The 16947-nt window shown below is 42.8% G+C and overlaps 1 protein-coding gene across 2 annotated transcripts; it reads left to right on the top strand.

Annotated features, from left to right (window-relative positions):
* The first annotated feature begins 625 nt into the window (after positions 1 to 625).
* ctsk (cathepsin K) lies at positions 626 to 16424 on the top strand. 2 transcript variants are annotated; one of them, XR_013844297.1, is made up of 9 exons: positions 626 to 746; positions 1705 to 1831; positions 5651 to 5773; positions 9154 to 9306; positions 11992 to 12210; positions 13936 to 14101; positions 14482 to 14590; positions 15684 to 15835; positions 15870 to 16424. XR_013844297.1 is itself a non-coding variant. In XM_080006031.1 (8 exons), the coding sequence occupies exons 2-8, from the start codon at positions 1706 to 1708 to the stop codon at positions 15781 to 15783; spliced, it is 996 nt and encodes a 331-aa protein (XP_079862157.1). In that variant the 5' UTR covers positions 626 to 746; position 1705; the 3' UTR covers positions 15784 to 16424. The 2 variants fall into 2 exon arrangements, 1 of the variants encoding a protein (XP_079862157.1); XM_080006031.1 differs by having other exon boundaries at positions 15684 to 16424.
* The last annotated feature ends 523 nt before the right edge of the window (positions 16425 to 16947 follow it).

Genomic DNA, 16947 nt, shown 5'->3' on the forward strand with positions numbered 1-16947 from the left:
TTTCCTTTGAAATGTCATGGAATAAAAGTCAAAAGCATTGTCAAATTCACCGTATTCACAGCTTTATCGAATTCACCGCGGGTGCATTTCACTTCTTGCGCGTGTTCGACTTTGACATTCTTGCCGGGAGTGGCGGACCCCGCCACCAACCAACGAAGGCAGCGGCCTGTGGGGAAGCACATGCAGAACACAAATACATTGAATGGCTGCTTCTTACAAAGTGCCAGCTGAATGAAGAATCAAACGTGTGATTTGTGTTGACAGAATAATCTTACGGACTACCACTTTAAGTAAATAACAATAAATTGTACCTATATTTGTGACTTTAAACTGCGTGTTTGTGTGTGTGTGTGTGTGTGTGTGTGTGCTTGTGTGACTTTATGATCCTATGTTGGTTTTTTGGGGTTTTTTTTTCTACTTAATATTATATTCATTGAGGCTCAAGTATTCGTTTCAAACAGTCTGGAACAAAAAGCGTTTTTCCAACGGGGGCCCAGACCGAAAACTTATTCACAAGCTGCTGAGACTGAAACCTGACGCCGGGCAGCGTCTGCTCTGCGTGCGTGCGTGAGGATTCCAGATGTGAATTTCCCGACACAGGCCCCTTTTTTCTCCTCCTCCCAGAAGCGTCCGGGCACTTCCTCAAACTTCGTGCATAAAAAGTTTCCCGCTGAGCTGGCTCAGAAACCGTCGCTCGCCAAAGGCTCCGGCAACGCGCTCGCCTCGACCCACCGTCCGCTCCCGAGGTAAGACGAGACGCGTCCGATCGCCCAGATGTTGGTTTCGTGAAATCTGCTTGAAATGATTACGACACCAACGGCAACAAGGGCAACAATCGTCGTGCCTGTTTCGTTTCGCTTTGGCCGAGTCGTGATTCGAACCAGAGACGTGGTACTGTTCTGAAATATATTTATTGTATTGTTTATTATAATATATTATTGCGTGGGCCTTTTACTGCCGACTCTTATCTAAAAATAGAAAAGACACTATACATGTCTACGACTTATTTCTGTCAAAAGCGAAATATATTTTACAGAACGGAAACTAGCAAAATGTCAAAAGTAGATTGTGAGTGTAGATGTGAATGTGAAGCTGTTGATTTGACTTCGTCTTGGTAATAGTTGGTGCATAGTAGCGTGAACAACTAATAATAATAATAATAATAATAATAATAATAATAAAATCTGTGATTTATATAGCTCCTTTCACAAGCCCAATGACACTTTACAATGGAATAACAAAAAACAAAACAAGACATAAATAGACAGAAATAGAACACACTCCAGACAGAAAGACCTGTTTGGTCTTTTACAAAATCACATTTATTTACTGAATGGATTTGAATTTCCACAGGTTTGTCACAAAGCTATTTGCGGGAAACAGAAATACAAACATATAGTGTCGACAGGTAATACCTGGGGAATGGTCCAAACAAGTGATAAAAAGGTGAGAGTCAGGGATAATAACACACACTGTGAGCTGCTTGTCCCGTGTGTGTTTCTGCTTCATGTCTCTGTGCACAGAACACTGGAGCTGAGATGACGCCTTATATTAACCACAAACCAATGCACCCACATGTCCTCACCGGCAGCCATTAGACTGGGATCTTTCTTTTTCAGTGTTTGTTATTCACATAAGCTCTTCGCTGCCACTGTTGTGTTTGCTTGTTTGTTTGTTTGTTTGTCTGTTTGTTTGTTTTCCCAGAATGCATCTGTGTGTTTGTGCTCTGTTGCTGGTGGCCTCGGCTCTGGGCCGCATGCCGGATGAGACGGCGCTGGACGCCGAGTGGGAGCAGTGGAAGGTCACGCACAGGAGGGAATACAACGGCCTGGTCAGTGCGTGTGTGTGTGTGTGTGTGTGTGTGTGTGTGTGTGTCTGTGTGTGTGTGTGTGTGTGTGTGTGTGTGTGTCTGTGCATTTCAAACTACTTTTGCCTCACTGTAATTTCTACCTCTCTCACCCTCTCTCTCTCCCCCCTCTCTCTCCCTCCCTCTCTCTCTCTCTCTCTCGCTCACCCATCACTTCACCTTCTGGACTTTTGTGTTTACTCACCGTCTGTGAACGTGGCTCATTCCCTCCGTCCGTTTGTTTTCTGCTTCTCTCGACACCAAAGCACGGCCTTTTATTTTTATTTTATTTAATTTTTTTTCATTTTTTTCAGAAAAAAACGGGGGGGGGGGGGGGATATTATATATTTTTTTAGACGTCGGGTCCGTTTGACCTTGGTTTAAATAGACTAATTCCTGAAGGGCGCGGGCGTTCCGCTCAAGCACCGGGACAGAGGGAAAGGAAGCCCCGAGCGGTCACGCGGCGTCTGTGGGCGTCTGACCCCGCGCCGACGGGTGGGTTATTATTTCAAAGCTTTAATTTATTCAACCCTTCCAAAGACAGTTTCCTTCCATCTCCCGTTTTAATCTGGCGTTTCGGGGGATGGGGATCCCACGCCACCCGCCATCAAAGCGATAGCTAAGTATGTGATTTGACGGGTCCGTCAGAGTGTCAAATATGTTGGTTAAAGCATTTGCTGCGGTAAAAACTATTGATGAGCCACACACATTTGTTAAATGTTGGTTTGTTTGTACGTTTGTTTGTTTTTGTTTTGGGATGTTTTTCTCTTCTCCCTGAGCCGTGCTGTTCCCCCCCGGAAGCCTGAAACAAGCGCCGTTGAGCCTTCAGACTCCGTCTAGATTTTACATATGCGTCCGTCTATGTTCATTACTGGGAAAGCATTGTGGAGGCCGCAAATTCTGTGTTGGAAAAAGCTGCCGCGAGACTAGAGCATGTGTTTTCTTTTAAGGATTGAACATTTTTTTCGGATGAAACGCCGGACTCCGCGGCTCCCTTAGAATGTGTCCACTCTGCAGTGTGTGGTGGCGCTGGTTTTGCCGCCGAGTGTACGGCGCGCAGCCCAGGACGTGTGTTTCCAAGGGAGCAAAACTCACGTGAGTCCCGAATTGGCTTTTCCTCGTCACGGGATGACGTCAGCAGTACATGTCGAATGCTCCCAAATGTAAATTTAACATTTGGGAGAGTCACGGCCATGGACATGTAGGCGACGAATCATTTTGATGAGCAATTTAATTGTGTTTATTGCTCATTTTCTGCCACAGTCTGCCAAACATCATTTATTGGCGTTGGACATTGGTACATAAACATTTGGGTAAAAGATTCATTTTGTTGAAATGCACCAACTTTGCATTCACTTTGTCCCAACATTTCTAGCATTGGTTTAAAATTTACCTTAAATTGGGACGGAGGCGATCAGGTGATTATGTAGTTATAGTTCTATTTACTCTATTGACATTTACACTCAGTTTTATACTCTGTAGTCACAACCACAGAGTGAGATAAGGCTTCAAGATAAAATATGATATAATAAGATAAAATAAGATAAAATAAGATATGATGAGAAAATATAAAATAAGATAAGATAATACAAGATAAGATAAGATAAGATAAGATAAGATAAGATAAGATAAGATAAGATAAGATAAGATAAAATAAGATAAGATAAAATAAGATAAGATAAGATAAAATAAGATAAGATAAGATAAGATAAGATAAGATAAGATAAAATAAGATAAGATAAGATAAGATAAGATAAAATAAGATAAAATAAGATAAGATAAGATAAGATAAGATAAGATAAGATAAGATAAGATAAAATATAATTAAATAAAATAAAATAAAATAAAATAATATAAAATAAAATAAGATAAGATAAGATAAGATAAGATAAGATAAGATAAGATAAGATAAGATAAGATGAGGCTCTCCTGACACAAACAGAAAGGGGGGAGGGGATCATCGGGGGGGTCGTCGCAGAGGAAAACAGACGGGAGGAGCGGGGAGGGGGTGGAGGATCCTGGCGAGGCCGTAAACACCGGCGCGGTAGACGGAGGCAGTGACCCAAATATCACAGCCTGGAAGAGGGAGGAGAGAATTAAGACGTGGAGGACATGAAGTGTGAGAAATATTCAAGTTATCTCTCCCTCTTACGAGCAATTCAACACTTGGTTGCATCTCGACTTCATCAAACAAATAATTATGTTTTAATTTAAATATAATTATAATTATATTTATTCTTCGTGAAAATAATAGTTGTGCTCTGAAGTTGAACTCTAAAATGATATATATATATACTTAAAAAAATATATAAAATATAAACAAAATAAACAATTATATATATATTTATGTGTGTGTGTGTGTGTGTGTGTGTGTGTGTGCATGCGTGTGCGTGTGCGTATATGTGTGTGTGTGTGTGTGTGTGTGGTATTCATAAATTTGTAATGTACTAAGTGAATGGAAATGTAGACTTTCTCCCTCTCTTTTTATCCTCTCTCCTCCTCAGTTGTTCCCTCGAGGTCTCTGATGTAAAGATACTTGGACGTCGCTCAATGTGTTTTGTGCTTTGAACCAAACATCTGCAGCATCTTTCTCACCTTAGGCCAAGGGTCACTCCCCAGCTGTGTGTGTGTGTGTGTGTGTGTGTGTGTGTGTGTGTGTGTGTGTGTGTGTGTGTGTGTGTGTGTGTGTGTGTGTGTGTGTGTGTGTGTGTGTGTGTGTGTGTGTGTGTGTGTGTGTGTGTGTGTGAATGAATCCGCATGTTTTTTGTCATATTTCTGTATTTTCTTAACACATGTGTTTTTTGTGCAATTATCTTTGTTGTGCATCCTCAGCCTCAGTCACCCTCCTCTGTGTACATCTTTATTTTGTATATGGTCCTCGGGGTTCTATTTATTTTTATTTTTTTTCTGCATTTTAATCTCTGTCATGGTGTCTGTTTCGATTTTTGGCAAATTCTCTCAAGTATTGAGGGATCAAATTCTTGTGAGTCATGGTTCCCTGAACGGTACAGTAACTTGAACTCCAACTCGCTCCTCTATCTTAAATCCCTGTGATAGGAGCGAACTGCCGGCTGCGTCATTTGCATTTTCCATTAGTGGAATGGAGATCAAGATAGAAAAGTAATCATAATAGTTATGCAAATGTGAGGTTCACACCAAGACTATAAAGTGGAACATGGTTTTCCTGGGGCTCACCAAGCACTTTGGGTGTGTCGCTTTCTGAAATTCTGTTGTTGTTTTGTTTTTGTTTTTCTTATAAGATGTTCAAGTTTTATTCAAAGTCAACAATTTGTACACAGTGCAAGTCTGGAATTCATCCTGATTTATTTCTGAATATACAATTTTGGAGACATTATGGGATTGGTTTAGTAGCACGGTCAACAAAAATAGATAACAGAATATAAGAACTAGGTATCGGAAATAGTGCAAAACAGTACGGGGAGAAATAAATCATTAATATGCAGCTTGAAGTTTACATTACTAATTAATTAAAGAAGAATAAAATAGGATAAAATCCTCAATTGAGACACGCTCTCTTTTCTTTAATGCAAATACTGTCTCTTAGAATCTGTTAAAACCCTTTCAGAGATGGAACAGAGACAGAACAGGAAACTATTTTTCAAACCCTTCTCTTTGGAGCAAAGCTTCATTATTTATCGACACAATTTAGAGAAAAAAAAATCTGAACACAGGGGCTAAAAGAAAATCACACTTTATTTCACACAAGCATCAAGTTTCAACCGTTTCCTCGACCTGTGAAGACCTGTGTGGCCAAATTTCGTTTTTTGTGTCACGGCGTCTTAGGACGAGGAGGGCATCAGGAGAGCCATCTGGCAGAAGAACATGCTGATGATCGAGGCCCACAACCAGGAGGCGGCGCTGGGCATGCACTCCTACGAGCTGGGGATGAACCACCTGGGAGACATGGTGAGTCCGGGATAGATAGATAGATAGATAGATAGATAGATAGATAGATAGATAGATAGATAGACAGATAGATAGATAGATAGATAGATAGATAGATAGATAGATAGATAGATAGATAGATAGATAGATAGATAGATAGATAGATAGATAGATAGATAGAGAGATGGATGATCTCTATAAAGACTATATAGTCTAAATAGACGTAGACTAATAGACTTCATTGACTCTTCAATACTTAGACTATCGATTATATACACTGCAGACTACATAGACCGTCAACGATATTCACTGGACGATAGAATCTACAATATATAGACTATCGACTGTATAGACCATACACTATGTAGACTGTACACTATACAAATTGTAGACTACTGTATACAGACTATAGACCTTAGACTGTATAGACTATTGACTATAGACTGTATAGACTGTATACTATGTAGACTGTACACTTTACAAATTGTAGACTACTGTATAAAGACTATATAGACTATTGACTCTATAGACTATTGACTATATAGACTATTGACTCTATAGACTATGACTATATAGACTATTGACTATATAGACGTTTGACTCTATAGACTATTGACTATATAGACTATTGACTATATAGACAATTGACTGTATAGACAATTGACTCTATAGACTATTGACTATATAGACTATTGACTATATAGACTGACTCTAGAGACTATTGACTATATAGACTATTGACTATATAGACAATTGACTATATAGACTGACTCTAGAGACTATTGACTATATAGACTGACTCTAGAGACTATTGACTATATAGACTATTGACTATATAGACTGACTCTAGAGACTATTGACTATATAGACTGACTCTAGAGACTATTGACTATATAGACAATTGACTGTATAGACAATTGACTCTATAGACTATTGACTATATAGACTATTGACTCTATAGACAATTGACTATATAGACTATTGACTCTATAGACTATTGACTATATAGACTATTGACTATATAGACTATTGACTCTATAGACTATTGACTATATAGACTACAGTATATAGTGCAATTGCCACATAGGGAGGGAGGATGGAGCCCAGACACAGCTGGTGTGTCTTCCCCTCTCCGCTCCACCGTTCATGCTTTGGAAGCAGAGACTCGGCTCCGCCCGCTCCGCCCGCTCCGCTCCGCCCGCTCCGCTCCGCTCGGCCCACTTCGTCTGAACTGTCCACGCACCCGCGTTAATCGTCGTCCCTTCACCCGGTGAGGTCACGTGATTCCTAGAGCACAAAGTATTTTGGGTCAGTGTCGCAAACGCACTAAGCCGCATCCGCTAAGTGCCAGTGATACGCTTTCACTCTGCTAAAAAGGCCGCCGCCGTAAGCCGACACAGACGGAGGCCATCTGCCTCTTTGCCTCCTCGCCGACGTGTTTGGCTCCGAAAACAAAAAAACAAAAAAAAGCAAAAAACACAAAAAAAGCAGAAAAAAACAAAGGCTGGTGCCCGGAACCCATTAAATCAGCCGAGGTGATGAAGTGTACGTGTCGACTTGGGTCTTGACAAGCGGTGTTTTGTTTTTTTCCATCCATCCAGGGTGAGCATCAAAAATGGATGAAAATCAGCGGCGGTGAAATATAGCGCCATTAGCGCCTCCCACCTTTTTTTTTGTTTTACTTGTGAATAATGGCCGCCGGGTTGATGCGTTTGCGTCGAGGATTTAGGATGAATCGCCACTTCCAGCGGCGTAGGAAAAGTGAGCCACGCCGCCCTCGTCGTTCCCGCGAGAAGCTTTTTGATCAAATAGATCAAAAAATAAATTTAAAAAAATCATTCAAATGAGTGTTTTGACGCGACAAAAATAGAGGAGACGGCGCCATTGTCCCTCTCTCCCCTCACCTACGTCCCCGTTCCTTAAGCTGTCTTAATGAATCCCTCTGGTTTTAAAAGCCTCCTCTCGTCTTCCAGCCTCCTCCTCCTCCTCCTCATCCTCCTCATCCTCCGTCATCTCCTCCTCATCATCCTCCTCCTCTTCCTCCTCCTCCTCCTCATGATCCTCTTCCTTCTCCTCCTCCTCCTCCTCCTCCTCCTCCTCCTCCTCCTCCTCCTCATCCTCATCCTCCTCTTCCTCCTCCTCCTCCACCTGATCCTATTCCTCCTCCTCCTCCTTATCCTCTTCCTCATCCTCATCATCATCCTCATCCTCATCCTCTTCCTCCTCATCATCCTCCTCCTCCGCCTCCTCATCCTCTTCCTCATCTTCCTCCTCCTCCTCCTCATCCTCCTCCTCATCCTCCCCATCCTCATCCTCCTCCTACCAATCCTCATCCTCATCCTCCTAATCTTCCTCCTCCTCCTCCTCATCCTCCTCCTCATCCTCTTCCTCTTCCTCCTCATCCTCCTCCTCATCCTCTTCCTCATAATCCTCCTCTTCCTCCTCATCCTCCTCCTCCCTATCCTCCTCCTCCTCATCCTCTTACTCATCATCCTCCTCTTCCGCCTCATCCTCTTCCTCCTCATCCTCATCCTCATCCTCATCCCCCTCTTCCTCTTCTCACCTTGAGCCCCCTCTTCACCCCGCTCCCCTCCTCCCCAGCCTCTCCCGTCTCCTCGCTTCTCTTCGCTCGTCATACACCACCATGACCACCATCGATGTTTTGGCCTGTTCCTCTCTCCGTCTGTGCTTGCAGGGAACTCTCTATCACTCCGGCCACAATTAATGAAGTGTTTTTAAAGATAAAGAAGTAGATATGGACCATTTTAAGTCCTCTCTCTCTCTCTCTCTCTCTCTCTCTCTCTCTGTCCTCTCCCACATCTTACCCTTTCACCTGCTCTGATAATGACAATGTCTGTCTGGGGAAAAGTGAAAAAGACTCTTTCATTTCATTTCATTTCAACTTCCATTACTTTTGTCAGACTCCCACTGTTAGCCAATAATCCACAAGGGCATTTTCAAACCAGTTGGCCTTGCCCCAAGAGCCGAGGCCCTTGTCTATTCACCTCCTAATATTATTTGGTTGTTTGTGATTCACCATTGACGTGATATTCAATCTAGGTTCAGCTGATCCCCTCAAATCAGTTTGACCTATAGGGTGGAGTAATAATCCAGAGGTGGATGAGTCCAGGTTCGGAATACAAAAACCCTGTTCCCATGGTTTTGTTCCAGCCCTGCACTGGTCTCTGGGTTGATACTCGATCGCAAATCCACAGAGCTTACCCAAAATCCCGGAGTGGAATTTCACTTTCTGAACCCAGATTTTCCACCTCCGCAATAACACAGGGCTCGTGATACAATCTACCACAATATATTGAACAACAATGGCGATTCTCCTCATTTATAAATACCTCCTGATCCGTAATCTTCAAAGCGCCCCCCCGTCTGCTCTCTCCGCCCAGACATCAGAGGAGGTGACGGAGAAGATGACCGGCCTCCAGGTTCCCACGAACCGGGACCGCAGCTTCACCGCCGCCTTCGGGGACAGACTGGAGAAGCTGCCCAAGTCCATCGACTACCGCAAGAAGGGCATGGTGACGGAGGTCAAGAACCAGGTCAGAGGCCGAAGGTCACGCCACAAACACACACACACACACACACACACACACACACACACACACACACACACACACACACACACACACACAGGTCACGTCATGTGGCGTAGGACTTTGGAAGTATAGGTGACCCCCATGGAGTGGAGGAAATAACCAAATAAATCCGCAACAGCATCTGCATGGAGGCTGCATATTGCTGGGCTTATTACACCGCTGCTTACAAAATAAAAATTCACACAGAATAGATTGATTTGAGACGATCGTATGACTTGGAGCCACCGCTAAGACAGTGGACAGTGGACAGCAACGTAGCTGAGCCAAATTACCCCAGGAATGACGCTTCTATTTACGGTTATTCATGTAAAAGTGGACATGTCCTGATGTCTTGAATGTCCGCATCGCTTCTGTCGTCCACTGCAGTTTCTACATGGGGTCTCAAGATGGCGCCACTCGCTCGTGTTATGAACAGATCAGGTCATCACTCAAAAGGAACCGTACGCTGATCACCGCTGTCGGAACGCAGTGTTCCGCAGAGCCGTGTAAAGATTTGGAATTCCACATTTAAAGCGGAATTTTCCGCCGGGGGGGGGCGATGACCTTTTGCCGTTTCGCAGCCGTCACCGTACCGAGAAGGGAACCGTTCGCAGTGGCAGCGGCGTCGCGTAAGCCTCGCTTGTCCGCTTCTGACAACGAGCTAGCGTTTTCGATTACGAGATGTAATGCATCATTACGGGTCAAATTTAATGATGTGAACGCAGGCTATCGGGTTCAGCGGGACATCAGGTACAACACATTTAAATATGGCTCACATCTGTGCCGCGCTGACAGGCAGATGAGCCGCACTGTGGTGCCATGTTGTCTAATTAGTGCGTCAGTGTGTACTCTGACCCCTGCACACTTACTTATGCTAAACCAGTCTGGATAACTGAGTAAAATTAATGTTTACTGTGTGGTATACCGTGTATAATTATACCATGTTTAAGCAAGAAATCCAAAGTTTTAAATAGTCTATCCCTATACATTATTCTTCTTCTTCTTCTTCTTCTTCTTCTTCTTCTTCTTCTTCTTCTTCTTCTTCTTCTTCTTCTTCTTCTTCTTCTTCTCTATTATTATTATTATTACTATTATTATTATTATTATTATTATTATTATTATTATCATCATCATTATTTATTTATTAATTTATTTATTTATTTACTTGTTTGTTTGTTTGTTTGTTTATTTATTATGATATATATTTTTTGGCAAGGCAAGTTTATTTATAGAGCACATTTCATACAAAGGGCCATCAAACAAGACATATTGAAGCAAAGAAGAATAAAATCATAGAAAAAAAGCGACATAATAAAGCGACATAATTAAATCACGCAATTTCAAACTGGCCGCCACTGACAACATGACACTAAATCGCACCCACTAAGGTTTTTTGGGAAACTCCGCAGGACTACTGTTAGTACACGCTAAATAAGAAAAAAATACCCCCCCAACCCCCCCCCCCAAAAAAAATAAGATAAAGAAAGGTTTAAAGTGTAATTTAGGACAATTTTATGAAAATAAACAGCCATTGAGCAAGGCACTGAATTCCTACCATCATCCTGCTGTACTAATCAGATTTTTAGGGTGGCAGCTGAATCGCCAAAACGAAAATCAATTCTGGGAAGGCGGTTTTGGACCGTGCATGTGAGCGGTGTGTGATGAACCGGGGGATTTATTGACCTGTTATGAAAGCCTCTGCCTGACGCCCATGCATTATGCAGCAGATTGATTGGCCGCGTTGCAAACCGTCGTCTCTTCCCCCGGTTCCTTTTGTGATGATTACACCGTGTTTTGTTGCTCCTCGTAAGCAATTTTACCAAACGGCCGCAGCTCGAGGAAGACCCTCGAGTGAACTGATCTCTTTTTCCATCTCTTTTATTTTTAATTGCAAAGGCGATTCGGAGCAACGTTGGAGGCGCCGCCACTTAGCAAAGGAAAAGAGTGGACAAAACCCAGGAAGTTTGTTTTTTATAATAAGACGATGGGTAATAAGAGCATTGGAGCCACTGGATTGATATTAAATGGAGAAAGGAAGACCTTTTTTTTATACTGCTGTACAGTGCATCTTAAGTCTTAAACTTGAGAGTTGCACAGGTTTTAGTCATTTCACTATTTTATCACTGTCAATTTTTTGTTTCATTTCTTTAAGCTTAATATTAATCTTAAGTTATCTTGCATATATATATATATATATATATAGGGGTGACTCAGCAACCCCTAACGGGAGCAGCTGAAAGACAAAGGGAAGAGAGAGAGAGTGCCACTTCGAGTCATTATTATATTATATTATTTATAAGTATATTATCACCACAAATAGAACCCCCTAAATTACACAAAGCATGGTTGACTGTATAGTATTTGCATGTTTTATTATCCAGTACACAAATTTGAATATATGTTAACAAATAAATACATAAATAAATACATTTTATCGAGACAATTTATTTGTGTGAAGCTCCAGTTTCAAAGTTGCCAGATTGTGACCCCTGGTGTTCAGATGGAGCTACTGCAGTCATTTTGTTTCAGTTTATTGGATGTTTGTGTGGCTTTCTCTTAATTCTTCTGTTGTTGGTTAAACATGCTAATTACTCATTCCTTCCTCCTCCTCCTCCTCCTCCTCCTCCTCTTCCATTTCCTCCACACCAGGGCTCCTGCGGTTCCTGCTGGGCTTTCAGCTCGGCCGGGGCCCTGGAGGGGCAGCTGGCCAAGACCACCGGGCAGCTGATTAACCTCAGTCCCCAGAACCTGGTGGACTGCGTGACGGAGAACAACGGCTGTGGCGGCGGCTACATGACCAACGCCTTCAGCTACGTGTCCCAAAACGGAGGCATCGACTCAGACGACATCTACCCCTACGTGGGACAGGTGACATGACGGCGGGACTGGGCCCATACACAACATGGGCGGAATTGAACAGGAAAAAACATTCAGTGGTTGCTTAGGACAGTGTTTTTTAACCCGGGCGCCAGGATACAATTTCTAAAAAATGTCTAATTCAACTTTAAATAAATAAATATCGGAAAATATTATCACTGGTGTTGCAAGATCAAAATTGCAAGGTCGCAATTATACGTCTGTTCCAGACCGAGTAGCAGCAATGAGTAGGCCATAATAATAAGCACAACTATATCGGAGAGAGAGATTGGGAAACGCTGGCTTAGGTGTTGGATTTTTGGATACAAGTGGGAAACCGCTGCTGTGTGGTCGCCTTTGAGCAAGGCACTGGGAACAATCACTCACATAGTAATTGGAAGAGAACATGGGGTTCAGTATTGAAAACTCTGGTGCTGTCGAAGGGTCGTAACCTTTAAAAAAGTCACTTCACACAAAAGATATCAACCCTATAAAAAAAACAATAGAATAGTGCTTGGTTGTCCATCCAACTTGTTCTGATTACCCGAAAAAGGGGTCTACGCACGAAAAGTTTTTATTTCCAAATCGTAAAAACAAATCTTCATGTAAATACTCTCGAATCGAAGCTGACAATCTGTACTTTAAGCTCATAGTCATTTATAAACTGACTGTTAATCTAAACATTTAAAGTACAGCCCAATACAACGGAAATAGAAGAGCAGGGTGTTAATGGACTCGAGTGCAGACAGTAACCATATTGTTGTATATCTGCCCCGGTTTCCAAATCTGGCTTGGCATTACAACACATTATCTGTTGAAAAAAAAAAAAAAAGACCAATGACTTCTCCTTTCTCTAAAGCTGTGGCGGTTCTGCAAAACAAAAGAACAAATTTAAATTAGTCAAGACACGATATGTGAAACCTGCAAACCAGAAAATCTGGTCAATAAGCAGTTTCATGCGCCTTTTAAAAGGGAAGTGGGAATGTAAATGATTGAATGGGTGTATATCAAATGCATGCAGTCATTTTTTAAACTTGGGTTTTGTTTTTCACAAGAAGGAAGTAGGAGCAGCTGATGGTTGGGTTTCGATCTCATTGCAATTTCTCGAACTGACGCCACCTGATAAACTTGAAATGGCAAATGAAGTACATCACGTGGAAATGGGGTGACAAAAAAAGCAGACGTGACATTTCCAAATGAGGGATGAACAGGGGAAGACACTTTAATGAGTGTGGTTTAACAAATTCACAGATTACAATAACAGATTTTATTTTTTCAAGCACAAAACTTTGACCAATTTGTTTTCAGAATTTCTTGAACCCCAAAACAGGAAATGAAAATAATAATAATAATAATAATAATAATAATAATAATAATAATAATAATAATCATTATCATTATTATTATTATTATTATTATTATTATTGTTATTATTGTTGTCATTATTATTATTATAATATTTAAAATTGGTCTTACATTTAAACAATAATATTCAATAATGTATTCATTTTTAAATTTATAAAGAAGATGTACAAAGTTCTAAAAATTAATTTGGGATATGTTTTATGCTTTAAAAAAAAGATGTAGTTACAGCTTATGACACATAATGGCATCGATTAATCTCATCCATTTTTCATTGAACTGCAATGCAGTTGACCTTGACGGTCAAGGTCAAGGCATCTCATCTCACGTTTTCTTATCTCGTCCAACTTTATCTCTCTCTTATCTTGCCTGCAGGACGAGCAGTGTGTGTTCAACGTGTCGGGCGTGGCTGCCCAGTGTAAAGGCTACAAGGAGATCCCCGTGGGCGACGAGCGGGCCCTGGCCGTGGCGCTGTTCAAGGCCGGCCCCGTGTCCGTGGGCATCGACGCCACGCTGGGCACCTTCCAGTTCTACCAGAGAGGTCAGAGGTCACCCGGGCTGCTGAAAGGCTGAGGGGAACAGACCGAGGAGGGCGTGGAGGGAGCGGAGGTGGGGCGGGGATTTAGGCCGCCGCAAAAATATAATGATTATCATATTCATAATATTCCGTAGTTCAGAGCTTCTTTTTTTGTTCTGTGGCCGCGTTGTCCGTCAGCGCGGCAGCTCGGGTGGAGGTCGACTCCGACCGCCTTGCAATCTCAGGCCCACGACCCCACCGGCGCCGCTCAGTCCGAGTTGACTTTTCAGAAATGACAAAAAAAAGTCTCCCTTTTCCTTCCGCCCTTTCCGTCTTTCCATCCCTGTCACCCCTGCTCTCCCTCTCCCTCTCTCTCTCTCTCCCTCTCTCCACCGTTCGTCCAGGCGTGTACTACGACCACAACTGCAACCCCGACGACATCAATCACGCCGTGCTGGCCGTGGGCTTCGGGGTGACGCCCAAGGGGAAGAAGTACTGGATCGTCAAGAACAGGTGGGACGCGGCAGCAGGTGGCACCGGCCGCCGCCCCAAATGAGACGATATGCCGCGGGCAGCAGATAAGAGGCGTCCGTGTCCCAGATCGCTGACGCCGCGTCTGCGCCGCGTCTCGGGATGAGTTGAAACGCCGCTGGACTGGTGGCGGTGTAGACGACGTACCTCCTCCGGCTTCCTTTTTTGAGATAAGATAAGATAAAATAAAATAAGATAAGATAAAATAATATAAGATAAGATAATATAAGATAAAATAAGATAAGACATGATATGATAAAATAAGACACGATTACATAATATAAAATAAGACAAGACAAAATAAGATAAGAAAAGAGAAGATAAAATAAGACAAGATCAGATAATATAAAATAATATAAGATAAGATTAAGACAGAAAAAAACATTGCAGTCAAGAAAGAGATTAGATAAGAGAAATTAAATTAGATAATAAATATATACTGTATGTACACAAGTTAACATGAGGTCGCTCTTTGCTACCTAGTGACAAGAAGCATCTGGTCTACAGTGACGCGTGCTTCACACCGAATCCGTAATCGCACCCGAGTGTCGGTCGTCCCCCTAGTGGCCGTCGCTTGAGCTGCGTTCGAGTTTCGCGTCCAAAAAACATGTCATCGCGGGAGAGCTGTTTTTATTCTTTTCACTACAGCAGCGGGGAGTTTGCACAGCGTTTTGGGGAGTTTGCAAAGTGCGGAAAAAAAACCCAACCCACACAACTCACCCTGGACTGTATATGATGAAAAGAGATGTACTGATGGTGAATGTGGTGACGTCCAAGGTTATTCCGCCCGTTTTAAGCCCAGTTCCAATAAAAAAAAACTTCCGCTCGTGGAAATTTCAAGGCGTCACAGCTTTTCCTGTGTCACGGGAATAAATGGAGTTTCCGGTTCCACGTTGTCGTTTTTTCGGATTCGGTGCGAAGCTGGCTTAAGTTCACCTTACAGTTCCTTATAAAAGTGGCATGCAGTAATAATTTCCTTAATACTATTAACACTATCTCTCTCTCTTTCTCCAGCTCTTTCCTTTTTTTTAAATTCTTGTCTTATTTCTTTTTTTTTCTCCCCCGTTTTCGACAGCTGGAGCGACAGCTGGGGCAACAAGGGCTACATCCTGATGGCGCGTAACCGCGGCAACCTCTGTGGCATCGCCAACCTGGCCAGCTATCCCGTCATGTGAGCGCCAGGGAGGGAACAGAATCAGGACGGATTTGAACGCCCACGCTCGCACACACACACACACACACACACGCACACGCACGCACGCACACACACACACACACACACGCACACACACACACACACGCACACGCACACGCACATCCATATGCGTACACAACTTCACGGAGGAGCGGTGGCCTTGCATTCCTTGAAGCACTTTGCAGTCCCTGATGGAATCCCTTTGTGTTCACCGCCAAATTAATTACACGTCAAGTCCCACAAAAGGGTTTTCATCAAAAAAAGGCTTTTCCTACAATTTGTTCGGCACTGATTTGTTACCGGAGTGTAAAAAAAAAAAAAAAAAAAAAAAAGACACAGACACAGTGCAAATTTGAAGCTCTGGTTGTAATCCAGGCTAAATTGAATCTGATTTCCATGTGAGCGATGACCTTGCGGGGCAATGGGTCATTTTTGATGCAAAGTCAAGTGGGAGAATTGTGACTTTTAAACTATTGTCTTTTTTTTTGTTTTGTTTTGTTTTGTTTTGTTTTTTTTGTTGTTGTGGTCGTCGTCGTCGTTCCGTTTAGCGCTTTCCGGATGATCGGACTTCAGGCTCAGTAAAATGTTTTCTATGTGATGAAATAAAGGTTTCAGTCTGGATCCCTGCGTGTTTGGATGTTTGTTCCCGTCGCCGCGCTGTGGGGCTGAGGGTCAGTTTGAAGGGCAGGTTAATGTGGAAGCGGAACCACCGATCCGACCATCTGCAGAAAGGGAGATGGGAAAAACTGCGGGTGTCGGTGGAAAGCACCAAACTACAAGTATTTTGTTTCGTTTTCCCAGCGCGCCCCCTGTACTTACACATTTGGACGCCTAAAAGCCCTCAGCGGGAGGTGAGCTCCCTGTGTTCGACCCATCCAGCGGTCAGCCACAGGGACCAGCTCCGGAGCTTGACCGATGCCTTGCTCAGGGGTCATCGTGAGAGGCCCCTGTCCGCTTGGAACCAACCACCGCAGCGGTGCACCCCTTTTTCCCAAATCTGAGACAAAGCAATCTATGAATATATTATATGAATAGATTCATATATATATATATATATATATGGGATGGTGGCTCAGGCGGTAGAGCTGGTGGTCTAGTGATCTAAAGGTCGCTGGTTCGATACCAGGCTCCTCCTGCTAGCATG

This window comes from Zeus faber (assembly GCF_960531495.2).
Source record: "Zeus faber genome assembly, chromosome: 8".
Taxonomy (NCBI): Eukaryota; Metazoa; Chordata; class Actinopteri; order Zeiformes; family Zeidae; genus Zeus; species Zeus faber.